The sequence below is a fragment of the Carcharodon carcharias genome, chromosome 20 (genome assembly GCF_017639515.1).
Source record: "Carcharodon carcharias isolate sCarCar2 chromosome 20, sCarCar2.pri, whole genome shotgun sequence".
In the NCBI taxonomy this organism is placed as follows: Eukaryota; Metazoa; Chordata; class Chondrichthyes; order Lamniformes; family Lamnidae; genus Carcharodon; species Carcharodon carcharias.
In genome coordinates this window covers 100,364,292-100,386,315 of record NC_054486.1, presented here as the reverse complement: position 1 = coordinate 100,386,315, position 22,024 = coordinate 100,364,292, and the positions used below count along the sequence as shown (strand labels likewise).

Below are 22,024 nucleotides of genomic sequence, written 5' to 3'. Positions count from 1 at the left end.
TCGTTGCTGTGTCAAAATCATGGAATTCCCAAATAGCACCTTGGGGTTTCTTATACCACACAGACTACAGTAGCTTAAGAAGGCAGCTCATCAACAGCTTGTCAAGGGCAATTTGGGATGGGCAATAAATGCTGACTTTGCCAGCAACAGCCACATACCTTGAACAAATTAAAGAAGTAGTGAAATAAATGATCAGCTCTCCTCTAGAACCATCTTTTATTTCTTGCACCGTTACCACTCCCTTTGGCCTTGCATTATCATCCCTTTTTTGATTTAATCGCAGACCTTTGTTTCTCCCAGCCCTTGCCTCTATACTTAGCACTTGTAACAGCTCTAAAGATTTCCAGTTCTGATAAAAAATCATTGATCTGAAATGTTAACTCAGCAAATGCTGCCTGACCTAGATGCATACAATTTATGGCACAGAATGTGACTATTCAGCCCATCATGTCAGTGCCAGCTGTGCCAAGCTGCTGAGTATTTCCAGCATTTTCTATTTTTATTTCCGATTTCCAGCAACGGTATTTTGTGTTTGTATATTAAATCAACAGATCATTGGGATTAGATAAAGAGGGATTTATTTTTGAAGTTGTTGGGCCAATTTCTCTGTTAATACTGTGTAATAATTGTTGATTGAGGTTAAATATTGGCTGGCATGCTGGGGAAAACCTTTCTGCTGTTCTTCAAAATAGCACCAGGGGATCTCTACATCCACCTGTGAGGGCAGATGGGGACCTCAGTTTGACATCTCATTTGAAAGTTGACACCTCCAATAGTGCAGCACTCTGTGTAATGCACTGGAAATGTCAGCCTGGATTGTGTATCAATTCCTTGAGTGGGGCTTGAACCCAAAGGTTTTGACTCAAAGGTGAGGCATGACATTAAATCACTCTGTAATGCTTCAGACTGATATAAATCATGGAATAGTACAGCGCAGAAAGAAGCCATTCAGCCCATTGATTCTGTGCTGGCCTTTCCCCATAATCCTTTCAATGGTGCTGACTGTACGCATGACACAATTTATTTTTGAATATATTTATATCCAGTAACATAGGCATCAGTTGGAATATTGCAATGAAACTTATCCTTAAACATAAACCCATGCTGGCACCATTCAGAAATGTTTCAGAGCTGCAGCTGATGCGCATGACCGGAAGTATACGGGTACATGCCGCATTACGATTGGCTGACTATCTTCCCACCTCCGCCCCGCAGCGCCATTTTGCCCCGCTGGTGGAAGGTGACCATTTCTATGGAGGACGCCCACTTGCTGATCTGGTTGTCATGACCCTGTGGAGAGGAGTGGGGTTGGTTTGCGGCCTTCGGGCCCAGGGACGGCCTTGGTTGCTGGGCAGCGGAGGTTTAAGGCGATGCTCGTCCTCCTCCAAGCGGGAGCAGCAGGAGTCCAGGCCTCCTGAGCTCTACGATGTGGTCATCTCGGGCGGTGGAATGGTTGGCACCGCCATGGCCTGCGCCCTAGGTAGGACTCCTGAGGTGAATAGGACATGGGCAGATTGTGAAAAGCTACCAACATAGGAGAAAAATGTGTGCCAGGTGGTGGTAGTACTACTAAGTTTGAGGAGCAGCACCTCATCTTTCGATTAGTCACTTTACAGCCTTCTGGACTCAGCATTGAGTTCAACAACTTCAGGTTGTGAACTCTCCTTCATTTTGTTTACTTGCCCAAGTGCCAGTCAGTATCTTGTTTTCATGTTTTTTCTTTCAGACAAAGCTATCCTTTATTCTGTCGTGAATACTTATTCTGGACCAATACTTTGTTTCTTTACCACAACCGTCATTCCTCCCTTTACCTTTTGTTCCATGACAATTTAGTCCTTTAATCTCTGCTGCCCTCTAACATATCCCTAGCCTTCCATTTTGTTCAGCTTGACCCTTTCTCCTTTTTTTCAAAGGCATAAAATCTACCACACTTCTTCCTCTCGAGTTATCACTTGTGTCCTGGCCAATATTTACCCGTCAATCAACATTTAAAAAAAAAATTATCTGGTTATTACCCATATTCCAGATTTTTATTGAATGCAAATTTCCCCACCTGCCATGGTGGGACTCAAACTTGGGTCCCCAGAGCATTACCCTAGGCCTCTGGATTACTAGTTCAGTGATAATATCACTGTGCCACTGCCTCCCCACTTGAGGTCATCCAAAACACTACTACCCTTGGTCATGCCAATTCCTGGTCACCTATCATTCCTGTGTTCGTTGGCCTACATTAGCTCCTGGTTAAGGAACACCTCATTTTAAAATTCTGATTCTTGTTTCCAAATTTCTCCATAGCCTTGCCCCCCCACCCCCCCATCTCTTTAATCTCCTCCAGTCCCACAACCGCAGCAACTTCTATTATATAACACCTTTTAATGTAATAAAACAGCCCCCCCACTCCCCAAGTGCTTCACAGGAACATTATAAAACAAAATGTGACAAATGTAACATAAGAGTTATTTGGACAGATGACCAAAAGCTTGGTCAAAGAGGTAGGTTTTAAGAAGTACATTAAAGAAGGAAAGTTAAGTGAGGGAATTCTAGAGCTTGAGGCCTGGGCAGCTAATGGTGGGGCGATTAAAATTGGGATCCTCGAATCCAGCATTAAAAGTGTGCGAGACCTGGAAGGGTTGTTGGGCTGGAGGAGGTTCTAGAGACAGGGAGGCACATTTGGCTCATCGTGTTTATGCCAGTCTTTTGATAGAGCTATCTGATTAGTCCTGCTCCCCATCACCTTTTAAGATTTTTTTCTTCAACTATTTATCCAATCCTCATTTGATTGTTGCAGTGGATTTACTTTTGCCACCTATTCAGGCTGTGCATTCCAGACCACCATAGCTCGCTGTCTATTCTGGTTGTTTTGCCAATCACCTTAAATCTGTGCCCCCTGGTTCCTGACCCTTTTGACATTGGTTTCTGCTACATTTGCTATATTACAACCGTGACTATACTTCAAAAATACTTCAACTGTAAACCACTTTAGGATGTTCTTAGTCACGAAAGGCACTATGTCATTGCAAGTCTCTTTTTTAACTTGTCATTCATCTGCAGAGTGCTCTGTTCCTGTATCCTGTTTAATATTATGCTGTTTAGTTCATATCTTCTCTCCAAATACTTCACTGCATTAAATTTTGAGCGCTGATTTCATCTGTCTGTGCCTCCCTGAAGTCTGTTACTGGCCATCTTGCTGTTTACTATAGAACTGCATTTCATGTCCTCTGCAAACTTTGAAGTTGTATCCAATGTGTATCCAAGTCTGTCATTAACATCCATTAAAAAGAGCAGTGGTACCAGTACTGACCATGGGCAACACACTTTATACTTTTCTCCAGACTGAAAACCAACCATTTGCCACTGCTGTCTATTTCCTGTTCCTTAGCCTATTTTGTATCCATGCTGCAATTGTCCCTACATTCCTGTGATTTTAACTTTGCTATCGTCCATTAAGTGATATTTGTCAAATGCCTTTTGATATTCCAAATTCACAACATCAACCACACTATGCTCTTCAACTTTCACTGATACATCATCAAAGAATGCAATCAAGCTAGTCAACTGAGATTTGCCTTTAATATTTCTGAGCTGATTTGCATTTTTTAGACCATTCGTTTCTAAGTACAATTAATTTTGTGTCGGATTGTGATCTCCTAAATTTTCCCCGCCACAGATGTTAGGCTGGCTGATTCATTGCTGTGGGTTTGGCCCTCTCTCCTTTTTTAAATGGCTCTAACATTTTCAATTATCCAATCCTCTGGTACCACCGCCATATCCAAGGAGGATTGGAAGATTGTTGCCAATACTTCTCTCAGTAACTGCGGATGCACCCAACCCTGACCAGGTGACTCTTCCACTTTGAGGACTGAGGTACTTTTGAGTACCTCTTTATCTGTTTTTATCCTATTCAGTTTTGGTATTACCATCTCCTTTATTGCTACATTTACAGCAACATCTTCTGTAGCCAAGACAGATGCAAAGTACTCAATACATCAGCTATGCCGCATGCTTTTCACTGGAAGAGCTTACTCTTGGTTCCTAATTGGCTCCACCCTTCCTTTGACTGCTAAGGAAGGAAGACTTGTATTAATATAGCACCTTTCATAACCTCTGGGCCTCCAAAAGCTTTACAGCCAGTGAAGTACTTTTTGAAGCGTTAGTCACTGGTGCTGTCAGTTAAAGTGCATGTCACATGAAGCCTGAAATATGTGACAAACGAATCTGGCTAAGAATGTAGCCAATTAAATGAACTAATCATAGAAACAGAAAATTTGCATCACAGGAGGAGACCATTTTCCCTGTGTCAACGATAGGAACTGTTGGGAAATATAAGGTATTTCCTGCTTTTTAAAAGCAAAAACATTTATACGGTGACAGTCTTGTATAGTTATGTAAAATAATTTTCAGATGAATATTTGTATCGCACTAGCTATCTTTATTTCTCTGCAGCTTATGATGAGAATCTATCAGAGAAAAAGATCCTGTTATTGGAGGCTGGAAATAAGAAAACAGATGGAAAGCTGCCAGAATTGCACAGTAACCGAGTGAGCGCACTCACTCCAGGCACTGCAGCCTTCCTAAGCCGTATGTTTCATTTAATCCTTCGTGCTTTTTTTCAGTGTGTTGTGCTGCAATTATTCATTTGTTGGGGGGTAGCAGAGCAGAGTACTCAGGCTCGTCCATGCTCTTGAGGATTGCAGTTGGGTTAGGTTGATAGTCTTGTGATGCCTGCCAGATTAGCTAGTGGGTGTACTTCAGCCTTCTCTCTTGCCAGCCTGCCTCTATGGCAGTGCTTCCCAAACTATTTTCCGAAACGACCATATTTTAACTCTCGAAAATAAACTTGACCCCAGATACCTACAAAAGCAAAACAGCAATAAAGCAGCAGAATTCAGTATACGATTATTAAAGTTAATGTTTTATAGATCAACGTATAATACATGATATAAATATGAAAACCCCAGCCCTAAGTAGGCTGCTCCGCAAGTCGCTGAATCCTCATCCTCCTCCAGCACTGCTACTTCCAGAAGCCACTCCGGGAAACCTCTGATATATTTATGTAGACGCATGGTTACCTCACAGGACACCTGATCAAAGCCGCCACAGCCAGTCAAAGTGCCCAATCGCTAGAGTTTGTCTTGTGATTAGTTATTTCCCACTGCTGGGACAATAAGAGGGGATGGGTGAATAATGTGATTTTTATTTCTCACTCGCTGTTTCTGCCACCCCAGTTGGGATTGCGACCCACAGTTTGGGAACTGCTGCTCTATGAAAAGGGTTAAAAAGCCAAGCTGCTTTTTTCAGTATAAAGATGTGTTCTTATTTGTGTTCATCAGGATGAAGAGATAAAGGTGCCAAAGAATCAGCATTGAACATTTTTCTTTCCTGATAATTCAATGGTTTTGCTTTGTTCTTGTGCATGTACGTACTGCTCAAAATACCAAAAAAAAAGACCTTTTTCATTATTTGAGCTTTACTTTTCTATCACCTTTGTTTCTTTTTAGGTTTTGGGGCTTGGGATCATATATGCAACATGAGGTACAAGCCATTCAAGAGAATGCAGGTAAACACTATTGTTCCTACAGTGGGATTTTTACCTGATTCATTTTCTGCAGTTTTTTTGTTTTCAGTTTGTTTTTTAAGGGTAGATTAAAGCTCCACTGATCACTGTGAATTTGGCCATTGAGGCGCTGAGCTACACACAGGAGGAAAATTCATGGTTCAACTCTTGGCCTGTGAGGAAGTTTTAATGAGTTGCAGCAGTGCATCTTGTAGCTGGTAACACACTGCTGCCATAGTGCACCTATACCAGAGGCTGTGCTGGCCAAATGGGCTGCTGTGTCTTGTATGGTGCCGAGCTTTTTGAGTGTTGTCGGAGCTGCAATCATCCAGGCAAGGGGAGAGTATTCCATCACATTCCTGACTTGTGCCTTGTGGATGGTGGACAGGGTTTGGGGAGTCAGGTGAGTTACTTGTTTCATAATTCCCAGCCTCTGATTTATTCTTAAAGACACAGTATTTATATAGCCGGCCCAGTTAAATTTCTGGTCTGTGGTGATCCCCCAGTGTTGATGATTAAACAATTTGGCAATGGTAGAATGGTAATGCTAGTGAGAAGAGAGCTGATCTTAGCCAAGGTAATATTAGCAGCCCTGAAATGACTTTGAATCTCTTGTGATACATTGTTCACTGGTTGAGGACCCCATGTGGACTTTGTGACGGGAGTTTTTGAGGTCTGACCATCTTAGCTGCTTCATCAAAGACCTTCCATCCCTCATAAGATCAGAAGTGGGCATGTTCGCTGATGATTGTTCAGTACCATTTAAAACTTCTCAGAGACTTAAGTGGTTCATGCCCACATGCAGCAAGTCCTGGACAGGATTCAGGCTTGGGCTGATAAGCGGCATGTAACATTCACGCCACAAGTGTCAGGCATCTCTAACAAGAAAAAATCTAACCATCTCTCCTTGGCATTCAACAGCATTATCATCGCTGAATTTCACACCATCAACATTCTGGTGAACACCATTGACCAGAAATTTAATAAGGCCAGCCACAAATACAGTGGCTGTAAGAGCAGGTCAGAGTCTGGGTATCCTGTGGTAAGTAACTTGCCTCCCTACTCCCCAAAACCTTTCCATTGTCTAAATGGCACAAATCAGGTGTATAGTGGAGTAGTCCCTACTTGAATGAGTGCAGTCCCTAAAATACACGTGAAGCTTACCACTATCCAGGAAAAAGCAGCCCTCTTGATTGGCACCTCCTCCACTATGGGTGCACAGTGACAGCAGTGTGTACCATCTACAAGATGCAATTCACCAATTCTTCTTTGACAGTACCTTCCAAATTTGTGACCTCTACCACCTAGAAGGGTGAGGCAGCATACTTGTGGGAACACACCATCTGCAAATCCAGCTCCTGCCCAGTCTCCCCAAGCCACACAATGTTCTAATTTGGAATTAAATTGCTGTTTCTTCTTTATCACTGGATCAAAATCCTTGAGCTCCCTCCCTAAACAGCAAAGTCAGTGTACCTACACCACATGGACTGCAGCGGTTCAAGAATGTGACTCATCATCACCTTCTCAAGGGTAATTGGGGAAGGGCAATAAATGCTGCCCTTGTTAGCGATGTCCACATCCCATAAATGAGTAAAAAGGTTGGGGATAGGATCCTGTTCTGAAGGTAAACCCACTTTGATATTCAACGTTGAGGCTCACATATAAACATTGGCCACTTATGCAAACGGCAGAGGGTAACTTGTTCCTGTGGAACCTCACTGCAGCAAGGAGTCAGCACCTCATTCAATGTTGGTGAAGATTTTCAGCAAGAGCAACAACAAAAGTCTGGTTGTGGTAAAACCGGAGACAAAGGGCGTGCCAAGACCAAGACTCGCTCCTTCAGGCCAGTCTCCAGTTACCCGTTGGCTGTATCCACTGGCTGCTGCGCAAGGTTCACTATGCCGAGTGTGTCAGAGTCTGAGCCCCCATCTACTTGGCCGCTGTCCTCGAGTACCTGACGACTGAGATCCTTGAACTGGCCGGCAACGCGGCCCAGGACAACAAGAAGACTCGCACCATCCTCCGCTACCTGCAGTTTGTCATCCGCAATGATGAGGAGCTCAACAAGCTGTTGGGAGGGGCCACCATAGCCCAGGGTGGGGTCCTGCCCAACATTCAGGCTGTGCTACTGCCGAAGAAAACCGGCCACCCCAGCAAGGTTTATGCCTGAAGAGGCGAGATTAGAAAAAGATCAAGGAATCAGTACCTTGACATGAGGGGTGAAAATTGAATTTAGAGATTTCTGTTACCTGTATAACTTATTTCATGGCTCAAGTAAATAAATGGAGGAAGTTAGGAAGTGTGCAGTGGATCAATATCTCAAATGTGCTGAGTTACCTAATCTTAGGTGGGGGAATGAGAGTTACAATTGGCCTCAGCAATCCTAAATCCAGCTGAGCAGTAATCGCGACCTTGTTTCCCACTCTGTCCCCAACATTTAACATCTCCGCTCACGTGAAGAAAGGACAATTAGACGAGGCACCTGAGGGCCTCTGTCTATGAAACTGTAAGAATTTGAGACTTTAGAAGATGTTTTGTAAGGGGAGAAAATGGAAGAAAGGACAGAATTGATCACAAAAATCTTCCTTACTTGATCTCATCATTTAATGTACTAGGCTGGGTTGTGGAGGAAATGAATAGAAAACTGGGAGGGTAAAATGGAGATATAATCAGAGTTTAAGAAATTCTTAGTGACTTGGTTGTAAAGATAAGCCCTTCATGGTTAATTATGAGCTGGGAGCAAAAGTAAGCAATCCTAAGATGACTGCAAGCCAAGCATAAGTTGAACAGTAACTACCTGCGACACTGTTGTGTATAGAATGTTGACTAGTTTGAAGCATTCATGAGAGGGAAAGGACAAATTTTAATTCCTCAAATGGTGCAGGGATATGGGAGGTGGGAAAAGGCATAAAATGAACCTGTAGAATTACCTCATTGACAGGCTGAGCTGAACAGGCTGGTTGCTCCTTGTTCCTTTTTTAAATGGTTAGCTTATGCCATGTTCTGTTGCTTCATTGTTAAGTGCGATAGTGAGAGTGAACAGTGTCTCTGAAATTAAAATGTTTTCTACCCAGGTTTGGGATGAATGCTCAGATGCGTTGATTACATTTGATAATGCTGACCTGTTGGAGGACATGGGCTTCATCGTTGAGAATGATGTAATATTGTCAGCTTTGTCTAAACAGCTGGCTGCTGCTGCTGGTAGGTGCTGGTCTCCTTGAAACTAACATGTTCTGAAAATTTTCAAAACCAGAGTGTTGAGGTAATTGCAATGCTGTGAGGCGAAATGTGTGAACGACGTGTCACGTATGTTCTTGTCATTTTTCTCCCACTTGGATTTTTTCACCTCCTTTCTAAAGGTGCTGACTCATGTGATTCCCTGAGTTTAACCCATCCTCCAGTATCTTGCCTTAGCATCAATCTTTCGGATCCGCCATTAAATTGAGGCTCAGTCTGAGCTCTCGAGTTAATCATAAAATTCCATGACATTATTTTGAAGAAGAGTAGGGTATTATCCCAGTGTTCTGCCCCCAATATTTATCCCTTAAAGAACACCATTAAAGCAGAGAGGTCATGATCTCATTGCTGTTTTTAGTGTCTTGCTGTGTGTAAATATTGCATTTTCCTACATAACAGCAGTGACTGCATGTCAAAAATGCAGAGTGCTGTGGGAAGCCCTTGGGTTGGGAAAAGCGCTGTATAATTATAAGTCTTACTTTTTTTTCTTAAACAGTCACTGCCAACAGACTAGTTAATTAGGGAAGGGAGAATCGCAGCTTGACAGGGGAGGCACTGAGAGGTTGTTTGCCCTTGGCAGGGAATTTAGAACATGGAGCTACAGTCTCAGCATAAGGGCCGATCATTAAGGATTGTAATGAGGAGAAATCTCTTCACTCAAAGGGTTGTGAATCTTTGGAATTCGCTATCCCATAAGGTTGATTTTTGATTTCTCAGAGAATCGCGAGTTATGGGGAGCGAGTGGGTCAGTGGAGTTGTGGCAGAAGGTCAGCCATGATTGTGTTGAATGGTGGACCAGGTTGGGCAAGCCATATTGTTTACTTGTGCCCCAATTTCTTATCTTCTTAGTTGAGCCCAATCTTTTTCACATGTGCACGCTCTCTGGAAGGGTCCCTTGCTAGTAACCGGAAGTGGGAATCTTTGCTGGCTTTCTTTTTCTACCATTGTAGCCTTGGGATTCTGAGGCCAAACATTGTGACCTTCCAGTTATTTAGCTGAGATCTACTAACTCGGATTAGAAATCAAATCTGGAACTTTGAATGACCCAATACTGTTTGAAGTGGTGCCATTGCCTTGTGACAATGTCTCTTTTATTGCAGTTATAGAGTGGCTGTTCATTCATAAAAGGTATGAATGGGAAATGTGGTTAAAACTACAAGAATCAATTGATTTTAATTAAAACCAAATGATTGCGAGGCAAGCTTCCAGCTATAGAAGTTCTACACAAGTTTGGAGTAGTCTTTGGTCAATTCTTACTCTATATAGTCCATGTACCAAAATAATCCAATTCAAATTGGCAATACATTGACCATCATGCTCCTCAGAGACCATGAGGATGGTTGCAGTGAAAGATGAAAATTTCACCCTGGGGCAATTGAAACTGTGTTTGAGGGCAGGATAAAACTGAGAGAACTTTTACCCTCTTAACCAATGACAATAACTTTCATTTACACTGTGCCTTCAACATAATAAAAAAATCCCAAGGCACTTCAGAGGAGAATATCAAATAAAACCTGACACTGAACTACAAAAATATTTATTGGGGCAGGTGGCCAAAAGCCTGGTCAAAGAGGTAGGTTTTAAGGAAAAGAGTGAGAGGAATGGTGAGGAGATCTGAGGGCTGCAGGGCTGGAGAAAGATAGGCAGGGTCAAGATCATGGAGATATTTTAAAACATGGGTGAGAATTTTAAAATTGGCTTGCGGTCCGGCAATACCTGTGTCAGCCAGCAAACTAAGGGATGATAGGTGACTTCGTGCAAGTTAGGGCAGAGCAATAGAGTTTTGGATGAGCTCAGGTTTTCAGAGGGAGGCTAGTCTTGAGTGTCTTGGAATAGTTAGATCTAGAGGTAACAAAGGCATGCTTGAAGTTTCAGCAGCAGATGAGCTGAGACAAGGCCAAAGATAGGTGATATTATAGAGGTAGAAGTAGACGGTTTTGCTGATGAAGAGAATATATTGCCTGAAGCTGAGCTAAGGTTGATGCTGACATGGGTATTGATTTTCCCTTGGGACTTATGTCACAAACAATAACTTATATTTATAGAGCACCTTCAATGGAGTGTAATGGGGTAAGGCGCTTCACAGGAGCGTTACCAAGTTTAATTTGACACCAACTCACATAGGAAATATTAGGGCAGGTGACCATAAGCAAGAAGTAGGTTTTAAAGAGTACCTTATAGGAGAAAAGAGAGTTAGAGAGGCACAAGATTTATGGAGGGAATTCCAGGGCTTAGGGCCTAGTCGGCTGTAGGCATGGCTAACATTGATAGAACGAACAAAATGGGCTGCACCTGCTGCCAGACTTGGAAGAGCACCGATATCATGGAGAATTGTAGGGCTAGAGGATTGCCGAGGGCTGAGTGAGGGATTTAAAATTTAAAAAATTAAGATTTAAAAAGAATGAGAATTTTAAAAATCAAGGTGTTTCTTAACCTGGAGCCATTGTAGGTTAACGAGCACAAGGGTGGTGGGTAAATGGGACTTGGTGCAATTTAGGAACTCTACCCATGAGAAAAGAAGTTGGATGTGAGGTAATTCCAGTGCAAGTGGTGGAAATGTAGAGAAGCAAAGGTAAAATAGTTTGTGCTTAGCTTGGTGCTGTTTTTCTCAGACAGGGTGCATGTGTTATACAGGAGTAAAGTGGTGAACTACACATGGCCAGAGCCCTGCCCATCACCTGATGCCAATCCATGGGTGCAAATTGAGCTGGCTGATGGGAGTAAACTACAGACGATGTTATTGGTAAGTAACGGTGAATCCTTAAAACTCTTGGCTGCGGAGAGCATGAAATGTTTTTAATTTTTATATTGTTCTTCACTGTCTTCTTAACTGGAGGGATCACTTCATTATGGAATACATTTGAATGGGCACTGCAGTTCCTCTGGTACCTTGCCCGATCTTCAGAGGATATGTTGGCAGACCTCTTAATATTGGGTCAGATATTGCAGCTGATTCTGATCTTGCCCTCACCTGCAACCCACTCTTATGTTTTGTGACATGAAACCTGACTAACTGCCCAAGTTTCCTTCTTTTTCTCCTCTCTTCCAAGCTTGGGGATATGAAGGCCTGTTGTTATGTCCCTGGCCTGTTATAATCCACACAGACCTGCATTCTAAGCCTGGGACCTCCTTGCTCTGTATTGTCAAGTTCCACATCACGTGGTGAAATTAGCCGCGCCGGGGATGCTTTCATCCTTAACCCTGAATCTGAAAAATGTAGTTTTTCTCATTCCTTATCCATCCTCCTAGCAAGGAGGCTAGGAGAGGTGGAGATGATCTGCTCCCTAACTGTGCTGCTCTAAAACCAGTAGCTAGGAGCTGAGGTTCTGCACACTCTTTTCCACATCCATACTGTATTTCATTATGCACAATGTATTAACTGATTACACTGTACAGTTACCCATGAACTAAACTTACTCTTGACGTATCAAAAATGTAATGTCAAAACTGATGCAAAGCCTACATAGCTCTCTAACATACTTAAACTAAAGGACCTATTGCAAGAGGAATGGAATATGAAAGTAGGTAAGTTCTACTGCAGCTGTACAGGGCCTTGGTAAGACCCCATCTGGAATACTGTGTATAGTTTTGGTCTCCTTGTTTGGGAAAAAAAAGGATAAAATTGCATGAGTAGCAGTTCAGAGAAGGTTCCTTGATTCATTCCTGGGATGAAGGGCTTATCCAACAATGAAACGCTGAAAAGGTTGAGTCTATACCCATTGGGGTTTAGAAGAAGGTGATCTTATTGAAACATATAAAATCCTGAGGGACTTGATAGGGTGGATACCGGTAGGATGTTTCCCCTTGTGGGGGAGACTAGAACTAGGGAACGCAGTTTAAGAATAAGAAGTCTCCCTTTTAAGATGGAGATGAGGAGAAATTTTATCTCCGGGTCATTAGCCTGTGGAATTCGCTTCCCCAGAAAGCAGCGGAGATTGGCTTGCTGAATTTATCCAAGGCTGGGTTAGACAGCTTCTTAATAGACACGACAGTCATGGCTTATGAGGGGCAGACAGGAAAGTGAAGTTGAGACCACAGCCAGGTCAGCCATGATCTTCTGGATGGCAGAGCAGGCTTGAAGGCCAACTGGCCTACTCCTCCTAAGTCCCATGTTCCTATGTTCCTATATGGTTTAAGGGTGGGATAACTGATCACTCCATGGTGTCGATTAAATTACTGTTTTCTGTTCAATTTAGCTTGACCACGTTAATGGGCTTTATCTCTCCTCTGAATAGATTGGAGCAGATGGTCCAAACTCAATGGTGCGGCAGTCTACGGGTATTCAGACTGTGCAGTGGAAATACGATCAGTCTGCTGTGGTTGCTACCCTTCGTCTTGCTGAAGTATGTAGCCCCCTTTTGTCCTTACTGCTGGGAATGTGTTTGGATGATTCATATGTGTCTGTGCATAACCATTCCGTTTGTAGATGAAGTGTTGGTTGCTGTGGCTACACACTTCAGATGGGTTACTGCATTGGTGTAAATGTCTAGGGTGGGGTGTGTGATTATGGCTGGCGGGGGAGGGGAGGCAGTATGTTATCAAAGCAAATTGGGCAAACAGAATTGTTTGTCATTACTTCTAATTATTTGTTCTTCCTTCAAATCTTTAGCCTACTGACAACAATGTGGCTTGGCAGAGATTTCTGGTGACTGGGCCAATCGCAATGCTTCCGGTACACTTCACTTTCAATTTGAATTTACTTTTTGCATTAAAAGACAAATTTTCGGTAACCATTGCACTAAAAGGGTTTGTCACAAAAGCACAGACCCTTGATTAAAATGTTCCTGGTAGTGCAATCCTTCCATTATCACATAGTATTACATACATGGTATTTACAGAACAGAAACAGGTTGTTTTCCTAACAGGTCCATGCCATTGTTTATGCTCCACATGATCATTCCTCGTTTAAGCCCATCAACCTATCCTTCTATTCCTTTCTCCCACATGTGTTTATCTACCTTCCCCTAAAATGCATCTATACTATTCATCTAAATTACTCCTTCTGATAGCGTGTTCATCTTTAGGCAGGTACCTAATCAATGACTACAGTACAAACGTACTAGACTGGAAAAGATCAATGTCCACCTGATTTGCCTTCTACTATTCTGCAAGTCATGTGGTGCACTGACAGTAGGAGTTGTTGGCTCATTGTAGCAATCTTTTATCAATTAATCTACAACCGATCCAGACACGAGGTGAGAAACAAACACACACACACACACATACACACACACACCCACACACCAACCGCAACCCCCCCCCCCCACCCCCACCCCCACCAGTGGTGGGGAGCTTTGGGAATGTGTAGACCCAGTGTCACCTCCTCTTTCCAAGCATGCTGCACTTGACCATACGTCATGCTCAAATTACTCGTATGCTGTAGACCCAAAGTGTTGTTTTCTAAAAGATATTGATCCCATTTTCATTTGAATGGCAGGGAAACTACTCTGTGCTGTCAATGTGAAATAAAGAGCAGAAAATGCACACATGGCCCTAGAATCCAAAAAGAGGAAAGGCAGGCTAAGGTTTCAGCTGTGGATCACCTTGAAGAAGGTACACAGATTCTGACAGATCCCAATGCGTATTTTCCTGATTTTATTGTATATCAATTTTTAGTCCATATTAAGCCATTTCTCTTAGATCTGCAGCAGCACAGTCACCCCACACACATTTCACACTGTGCACACCTCACCTGCACGCACGGTGTGCGAGGAGTGCAATGCACAGGCATTGGTGAGTCAATTCTTGTGGGAATTGTGACCCAGATGTGGGTGATTGCCTGCCCACGCAATCCAATTGTTGCCCACAATTAGTGTGATGCACTTTGATACCCCAGCATGAGAATGATTGCGTGATGTCCTACTGACGCAATGCTTGAACCTAACTCTGTTTTCTTCTAGCTCTCCGATAATCTTAGTTCATTGGTGTGGTCAACTTCCCACCAGCATGCATCTGACTTGCTCAATATGGATGAGGAGACATTTGTGGATGCCATCAATTCAGCTTTTGTAAGTAGAGTGTGGAGATGGGGGTCGCCCAGTGCACAGTTGAGCTGTATGGTCACAGGTTGGATATTGGTCCATGCAGAGTGCACTCAATTCCACTCGGGTGATGTTTAGCCATAGCATTTGAGCACTAGAGAGAGACTTGTTTCTGATTGTCGTCCATTCTTTCTGAAATGTGCATGCATATAGTCCGGCTGGGTTCTAATGCCCATCTATTCATCTGTATTATTAGTAATTGTGCATGTGCATACTGCCTCTCTTAACTTGCTGCCACCAAAGATTTTGTTCCCATTTATGTCCATATTTAAACTACCTATGTAAACATTTAGAATTGAAACATTGTATGTAAATAACTCGAAACGTCAATTCTTTTCTTCTCCGCCGATGCTGCCAGACCTGCTGAGTTTTTCCAGGTAATTCTGTTTTTGTTATGTAAATAGCTGCCTGTAAAAGCGAAATTGTGTTTCTGGCCAATAGGTGGCGCAGTGGAGCAATTTCAGAAGTCATCCCATTTTGTCATTTATTCATTAAGTGAATCGCGGCAACACAATCAACAATTTATCAGCGATTATTTAAATTTATTATTATTTAAAAATCCAGCTTCTCAATATTTACTGTGCAGACTCTGAAATGACAACCAGAGAGCAAGTTTTCTCCTTCAGGCAAGGATAGAAAATTGAGGGAAAATGAATTGAAACTTCTGTTGCTCTGAGTTTATAAGAAATTGGGCACATTTTATGTACCAAGTGGACTCCAGTGAAGATGCACTCTTGCAAACCCATGTCTTATTACTTTATAGCACAGATTGTGTTCATTACTTTTTTAATATTGCTTTGAGCTCTCCCAAACTGAGTGTGTGCTCCTGCTGTGAAGGCAAGCTGGAGACTTGATTCAAGTATTTCATCCAGATTTTTATTTTGTCTCGTCTCCTTGCATATTTACTTGTGCTGCGGCATCTTTCTACTGGGCTCGCAGCCCCCTGGCAACCGTCTCTTGATACTGTGAGTCTTACACCGTAGAGTATTGGTGGGCTGCTTGTCCTTGGGGTGGGTGTGGTTGGTGGGGTGGGTGATGGTTGGTCAAGTGAGCCCTTTCCTGAACAGACGTTGGTCATCAATACCCACTGGGAAACACTTGGCCTTCACTTGATTCTGCTGTATCATCATAAATAAAATCAGCAATTTAGTATGTGGAAGATTGCTCACAGTTTTATTACTCCTCAGCAAGTTGACAACTCCAGTCGAGTAAATATTTAAGACAAAACTTGAAATTTGCAGCAATCATGTTATTATATTTTGATTTGTGATGAATGGGGCTAAAGTCCTGATTTCCTCAAGAAGAAATATTTTTATTGACTTTTTTTTTCTGACTTTTTTAGTGGAGCAATGAGAATCACTCTGAATTCATTAACACTGCAGGCTCCATGTTAAGGACAGCTTTTATGTTCCTGATGCCATCGGGCACATCAGTACGTCAGCTGCCACCAAGTGTGGCTCACATTGATCCAAAAAGCAGGGCAATGTTTCCACTTGGACTGGGACACGCCACAAAGTATGTTGGACCACGAGTTGCCCTCATCGGGTAAGATAATGAGTATTTATTTTCCTCTCCCCTATCTCCTTGCATCATGACCCATCTGAGGCCCTAACAGTCTATGAAACCGTGCGGCGATGGGACCTTGAACTGAACTGGTGCGCAGCTTCCCGACCCCGAATTGAAAATCCCAGCCATACTCTCAGCATTTTTTTATTATATATGTCCAGGCAAAATACCTAATTGTCGTTTGTGCTGACTCCATTGTGATAAAATAATGCTCAAATTCTTTGGGACGACTTCTTTCTCTCCATCCAAAAGTATCATTCAGCAAAAGATCTTTCATCAAAACTAACGCTGTACCCGATTCAATTTGAAATCTTACCGATGTATTGCTTGGAGGCTCCCTCTTCTGTTGTTTACAGGTACTGCATGACAATACTGCCCAAACCACTGCCATCCTTGCGTGGCTGGAACCTATCTAACTGAGTCCTGTTCAAAAGCATGTTCCTCGTTCGTGATTTCACCATTTGAGAGGTTTCACGGGAACGTAACCCCTGTGACTGGTGGGACTTTACTGTAATTGGTAGCTCTTCCAGAGAACCAGCACCAGTTGTAATGGGTCATATAGCTTCCTTCTGTACTGTATCATTCTGTGTTTTTAGTTAGGTTGCAAGTGTCAAAGATGTCATTGGAGAAACTAGTTACTAAACTCAATGATACATGAGCTGAATTAGCGCCCACAGGACTTTGATGAAATTAGCTGGTTTAATGACTTGTTCTTAAATGAAATATCTTGGCTTTATATAGCACCTTTCATGCCCACGGAATGCCTCAAAAAGCTTCACAACCAATGAATTTACTTTTGAAAATGCAAAGAGGAAAAATAACTTGTATTTCTATAGCCTTTTCATGACCTCAGGATATCCCAATGTGCTTTGAAGCCAATGAAGTATTTTATTGTTGTAATGTAGGAAACCGGGCAGCCAATTTGTGCACGGCAAACTCACTCAAATAGCGATGTGATAATGACTAGAGAATCTAATTTAATGATGTTGATTGGGATAAATGCTGTCATTGAAGTCCACCTGGGAGGGAAGACAGGTGTCCATTTAATGTCTCACTTGAAAGATGGCACCTCTGATAGTGCAGCAGTCCCTTGGTACTGCACTGGGGTGTCAGCCTAGATTTTTGTGCTTAGGTTTCTGGAGTGGGACATGAACCCCCAACCTTCTCAGAGGCAAGAGAGCTACCAACTGAGAGACATGGCTGACACTTCTGAAGAGTAGTCACTGTTAAGATGGAAAACACGGCGCCAATTTTCCCAAAATAAGAGAGTGAACACCCCTCAACAGCAAATGAGCTGAATGATCAGTTAATCTGTCTTTGCTGGTGTTGATTGAGAATTATACACTGAGATATTCTACTAATGTTAGTTCAGCTCCCTGCTTTTAGTCAGGTTCAGTAATTTTGTATCTGCTGGCTTCTCTTCTATAAAGTCACTATCAATTACAGTAATAAAAAAACTTTTTGAATGTACCAAAAGTGACATTTCCAAAATCATTACTCTGCTAAATAAACATTAGCCTTCTGTACAGTTTGAACAGGAAATAATGTGCTTTAGTGTTAAACTTTACTTTCCTTTCTCAATTAGAAATGATGCAAATGAAGCTTGGTTTCCTTGATATGACTGGGTCCTTGGTTCTGGTGACCTGGCAGGAAAGATGGTTTCACTCTCGGAATAAATCTTCTCTTGACCTGTAACTTATCTCTTCCTGTAGTGATGCTGCTCACAGAGTTCACCCACTAGCAGGTCAGGGAGTCAATCTGGGCTTTGGTGATGTAGCCAGTCTCTCGCAACATCTCAGCGAGGCGGCCTTCAATGGCAGAGACCTAGGTAGGAGATCCTTTATGTCTCTGAATAGTGTCAGTGTGAATGGGGTTATTTTATGTTGATGGGCAGAAAACACCAGGTTATTTTTCTAAGAATTCTCTCTTTAAGGGAGTCAGTGTTTCTGGACTTTGCAATGCAGGTTTAAATCCTGGACATCCCACTGAGTGCTCATTCCTACATTTTACATATTGTAGACTTTATCTCCCTTCCTTGACCACCACCCCCACCATAACCCCATTTCCAACAGTGGCTAAGTGTGAGCAGAAGACCTCTCTGCCTAAAAATAAGAGATTTGTGTGTGATTGAGATGTCTGTACCTTCCTTCCAAACCTGGCTCTCTGACTGTGGAGGGCATCAGAGCCTTGTTTGACCATGTCTTCACCTGACATTCCTGTCCATGCGTGCTGCCCAATGCCAGTGCATAGTGATCAGAAACAGTGGCTTAATTTAAAAAAAAAAAATTCCACTCTGTAGCCCAGGTGTGCTGATGCCATTTTTGGTACTACAACTGATACCAGCTCAGCACAGAGCAGAAATTGAACCTGTCATCTTCAGGCAACAGCACTAGTGTGGGTGAATATGCTATCATGGAGCTGGGGTGATTCGGTCAGTAACTCATCAGACTGCTTTCTTTTAGCAGTTATAAAGAATAAAATCCATATTTTAGATTGAATTTTCAAGTCTCATCATGGAGGGAAAAGGGTTATAATTTGCTATAAGCTGCCATTCTTGCCAGCCTTCGATCTATTATTTATAATGCTATAAAGACATGCTCGCTTTTCCGAGCACGGTTAACTTTGGTAGAGTTGAGTTGACTGCACTGTGTTTTAACCAATGCCTTCATTAGCCACTGTCTGCTCTTTTATCCAGGGTCCACCAAGCACCTGAATACATTTGAAACTGAACGTCAGAGACATAATCTCCCTGTCATGGCTGCAATAGACATGCTGAAAAGGCTGTATTCAACCAAAAGTATACCAGTGGTCTTGCTGAGGAGTCTTGGTCTGCAGGCAACAAATGCCTTTGTACCTGTTAAGGTAATCAGTTAAACCATTTTGCTGCAGTAGGGATGAGTTATGGAATAAGACAATGGTTTGGATACTGAGTTATTTCTACTGGTCTAACAATTGGCTGGCAATGGGAGATAAACTTGGTTTGGTGCTAGAAGCATAAATGTGCTTCATAAATGTGTTTTCACACAGTATCATTGGAACATGGAATGCATTAGCACATATGGCTATTATTAATTAGATAAACACCTCTAACAGAATGCAGAAAAAGTAGCACATCATTTAGTCAAGGTTGCTCTTGGCCATTTTAGAATGACATTGACTGTGGGTGGGCTCATGGCACTCATTTCAAGGATTTAAAAAAGCTATTGAAAGAAAAAGAAATTTGAGCAAAACTGGCTTCAGTGATACTTGCCTTTTTTTAAAAACAAAATCTTTTTATTGTTTTCCAGGAACAAATCATAGCATATGTCAGTAGGTGAATTGTATTCTGCAACTTTCCTGGATTTCTTCAGTCTCTAGAGGATGCTGCAAGTTCTGGCTGCTGGGAAGTTTTTGCTTTGGACTCCTGTTTGATCTAAAGGACTGATTTGTGATTTATTGCATTTGAATTGAATAGGTGGTAAATATTGATTTGTACTATCTCAAAAAAAATTTCTTGGCAGCCTGTATCCAATGTACAGTCTGTCACCGAGCAGCAAACATCACTGGCGGTGAATGGTGTGAGCGCTGCAAAAACATTTAGAATGATCCAAACATCCAATCACTGTTGAAGCTTGCTTGTGGTTTGTGACAATCCAGTGCATTTAGATCTTAAAGAAAAGCACAAATTCATTGAGTCGTAAATGGATTTAAAAAAATTAAGAAGTTGATAATCAATTGAATGCTTAATTGTCCTAGTATCGAGTAGTCTTGCTTTGGCCTAAAATGTACTGTCACATCACTACCACTTGCTTATGGGAAGAGAGCATATCATACTCGTTCTGTCTGAACAGTATGGAAGGACTTCAAGATGATTGTGCAAGTTGGACTACTACCTGGCTTATGGAAATCCCAGAGCCTGTTGCATCTTATGCAGCCCAGGCCAATGCAAATCTCAAGGTGAGGGAGAGAAAGCAAACTGATTTGAGACATACCATAAGAGGGTGAATATACAATAAAGCTTACAAATGATTTTTCTTTAAATTAAATATAATAGCCTTGTTTTGTGATTTGTGATCTTACTAATTTTGGTGTAAATCTATCAGAAGTGACAAATCTTCTGAAGCGAGCCGTCACAAAATAGCAGAGTTTCTAAACAACAAGATTGCAAATTAAACAAGGCCTCCAATGTTACCTAGGTAAACTCAGATTACTGGTGGTTAGGTATCACTTGGGCCAAGTCCATCGGTGGATTTGTCTAGATTGAATTTCCACATTTTCTTACAATTTATGTTGGAGCAGGATGCATTTGGTTTGAGTTCAACTTCTGATTTTCCCCCAAGTGCTATGATTTTAAAATTCAACTCAGTACCTCCTTGAATGCTGTGAATTGCAGGGGCTAAACAGATGAAAATCTTATTTTCTAGTCTTGTCTGTGTTGATGTTTTTGTCAACTTATCTCAATGCCTGTAAGTAAATTACCTGGACAACGCCTTAATAGTTACTATTTTGAAAAGTTATTGCACTCCAAAGGCACATTAAATATAAATCACAATATAATTTTATTACTGTATCTGTTGCTAATTTAATGGCCTGCTTTTTGTTGATGTTTTATGGATCACTTCTGAAGACATTTCCCTGCCAAATCAAGAAGTTTTTTTCCTCCACCTTTTACCCCATTAAATAATGTTGGAACCAACAGGTTTTGATTGCTTTTGGTGTTGCTCTTCAGTGACAATCTGTATTAGTGAATGTGATTTGTTGCAGGTTCAGTTTTTTCTTTGTTTTGCCCTATTTCAATCCAGTAAATTTATTATGTCCTATGTATTAATGCGTTGATTAATGCCTAAATTTGTTTGTTCCCTGTGTATACAGTTCAATTCCAGAAGATTAAAGATTATTTGGCTTCCAATGGATGGACAATGCAGCTGAGAAGCTACTTCTAGCCAGTCTGTATCACACTATGTTGCAACACAAACAGCCCACCTTTAATATTCTTGTGTTTCATTAAAGAAAATACAAGTTTTTTTTAAATCAGAAGAAATTCTTATTCATATATAAAGCTGGGACCATCCCAGCTTTATCTTTGGGTCATAACAGTACATAATCATATCCATGAATATCACATTAATTTAGGTAGATTTCATATTGAAGAGACTCAGTTCAAATGAGGTAAACCAACAAATAAATAGCTTATGCAGATAAGATGGTATTGTCTGGCCTTAAGGGGTTTGGGAGCTGTTGCTAAATGCTCCTAGCTGTAGGATATGTGAGAATGCAGACTGTTCTGCTGAGTATTCTGATGGTGTAGTAGAAAGCAATGATAGAGCAAGCAGAATAGTATATTCAAATCAGTTTTAATTCACAAATTAAATACATAAATAATTCATGACAAAACATGTTTAAAACCATCTGGTAATATACAGTTGAATTTAGACCACAAGTCCATTTAGGACATTAAACTGCATGTCAATGTAAAATATCATGAACTTTTTATATAAAATATTCATTAATTACAGCCATGCAATTAATGTGCAATATACATATTTTAATAAAAGCAGCAAAAATCATTTTGTACCTCAGAACCTAGCATAAATTCCAGAGTTCATGGAGAATCATGTACAACTTCAAGGAGTTGGCACACATCGGC

At 41.6% G+C, this 22,024-nt stretch overlaps 1 protein-coding gene across 2 annotated transcripts; it reads left to right on the top strand.

Moving 5' to 3' along the window:
* Positions 1 to 1,208: 1,208 nt before the first annotated feature.
* On the top strand, positions 1,209 to 21,408 carry coq6 (coenzyme Q6 monooxygenase). 2 transcript variants are annotated; one of them, XR_005946306.1, is made up of 13 exons: positions 1,209 to 1,480; positions 4,444 to 4,578; positions 5,499 to 5,557; positions 8,629 to 8,755; positions 11,404 to 11,534; positions 13,027 to 13,134; positions 13,401 to 13,463; positions 14,692 to 14,799; positions 16,175 to 16,377; positions 18,111 to 18,226; positions 19,094 to 19,260; positions 19,686 to 20,334; positions 21,250 to 21,408. XR_005946306.1 is itself a non-coding variant. In XM_041214884.1 (12 exons), exons 1-12 carry the CDS (start codon positions 1,285 to 1,287, stop codon positions 19,713 to 19,715), a joined length of 1,443 nt encoding a protein of 480 aa, XP_041070818.1. In that variant the 5' UTR covers positions 1,209 to 1,284; the 3' UTR covers positions 19,716 to 21,205. The 2 variants fall into 2 exon arrangements, 1 of the variants encoding a protein (XP_041070818.1); XM_041214884.1 differs by lacking the exon at positions 21,250 to 21,408 and having other exon boundaries at positions 19,686 to 21,205.
* Positions 21,409 to 22,024: the final 616 nt, after the last annotated feature.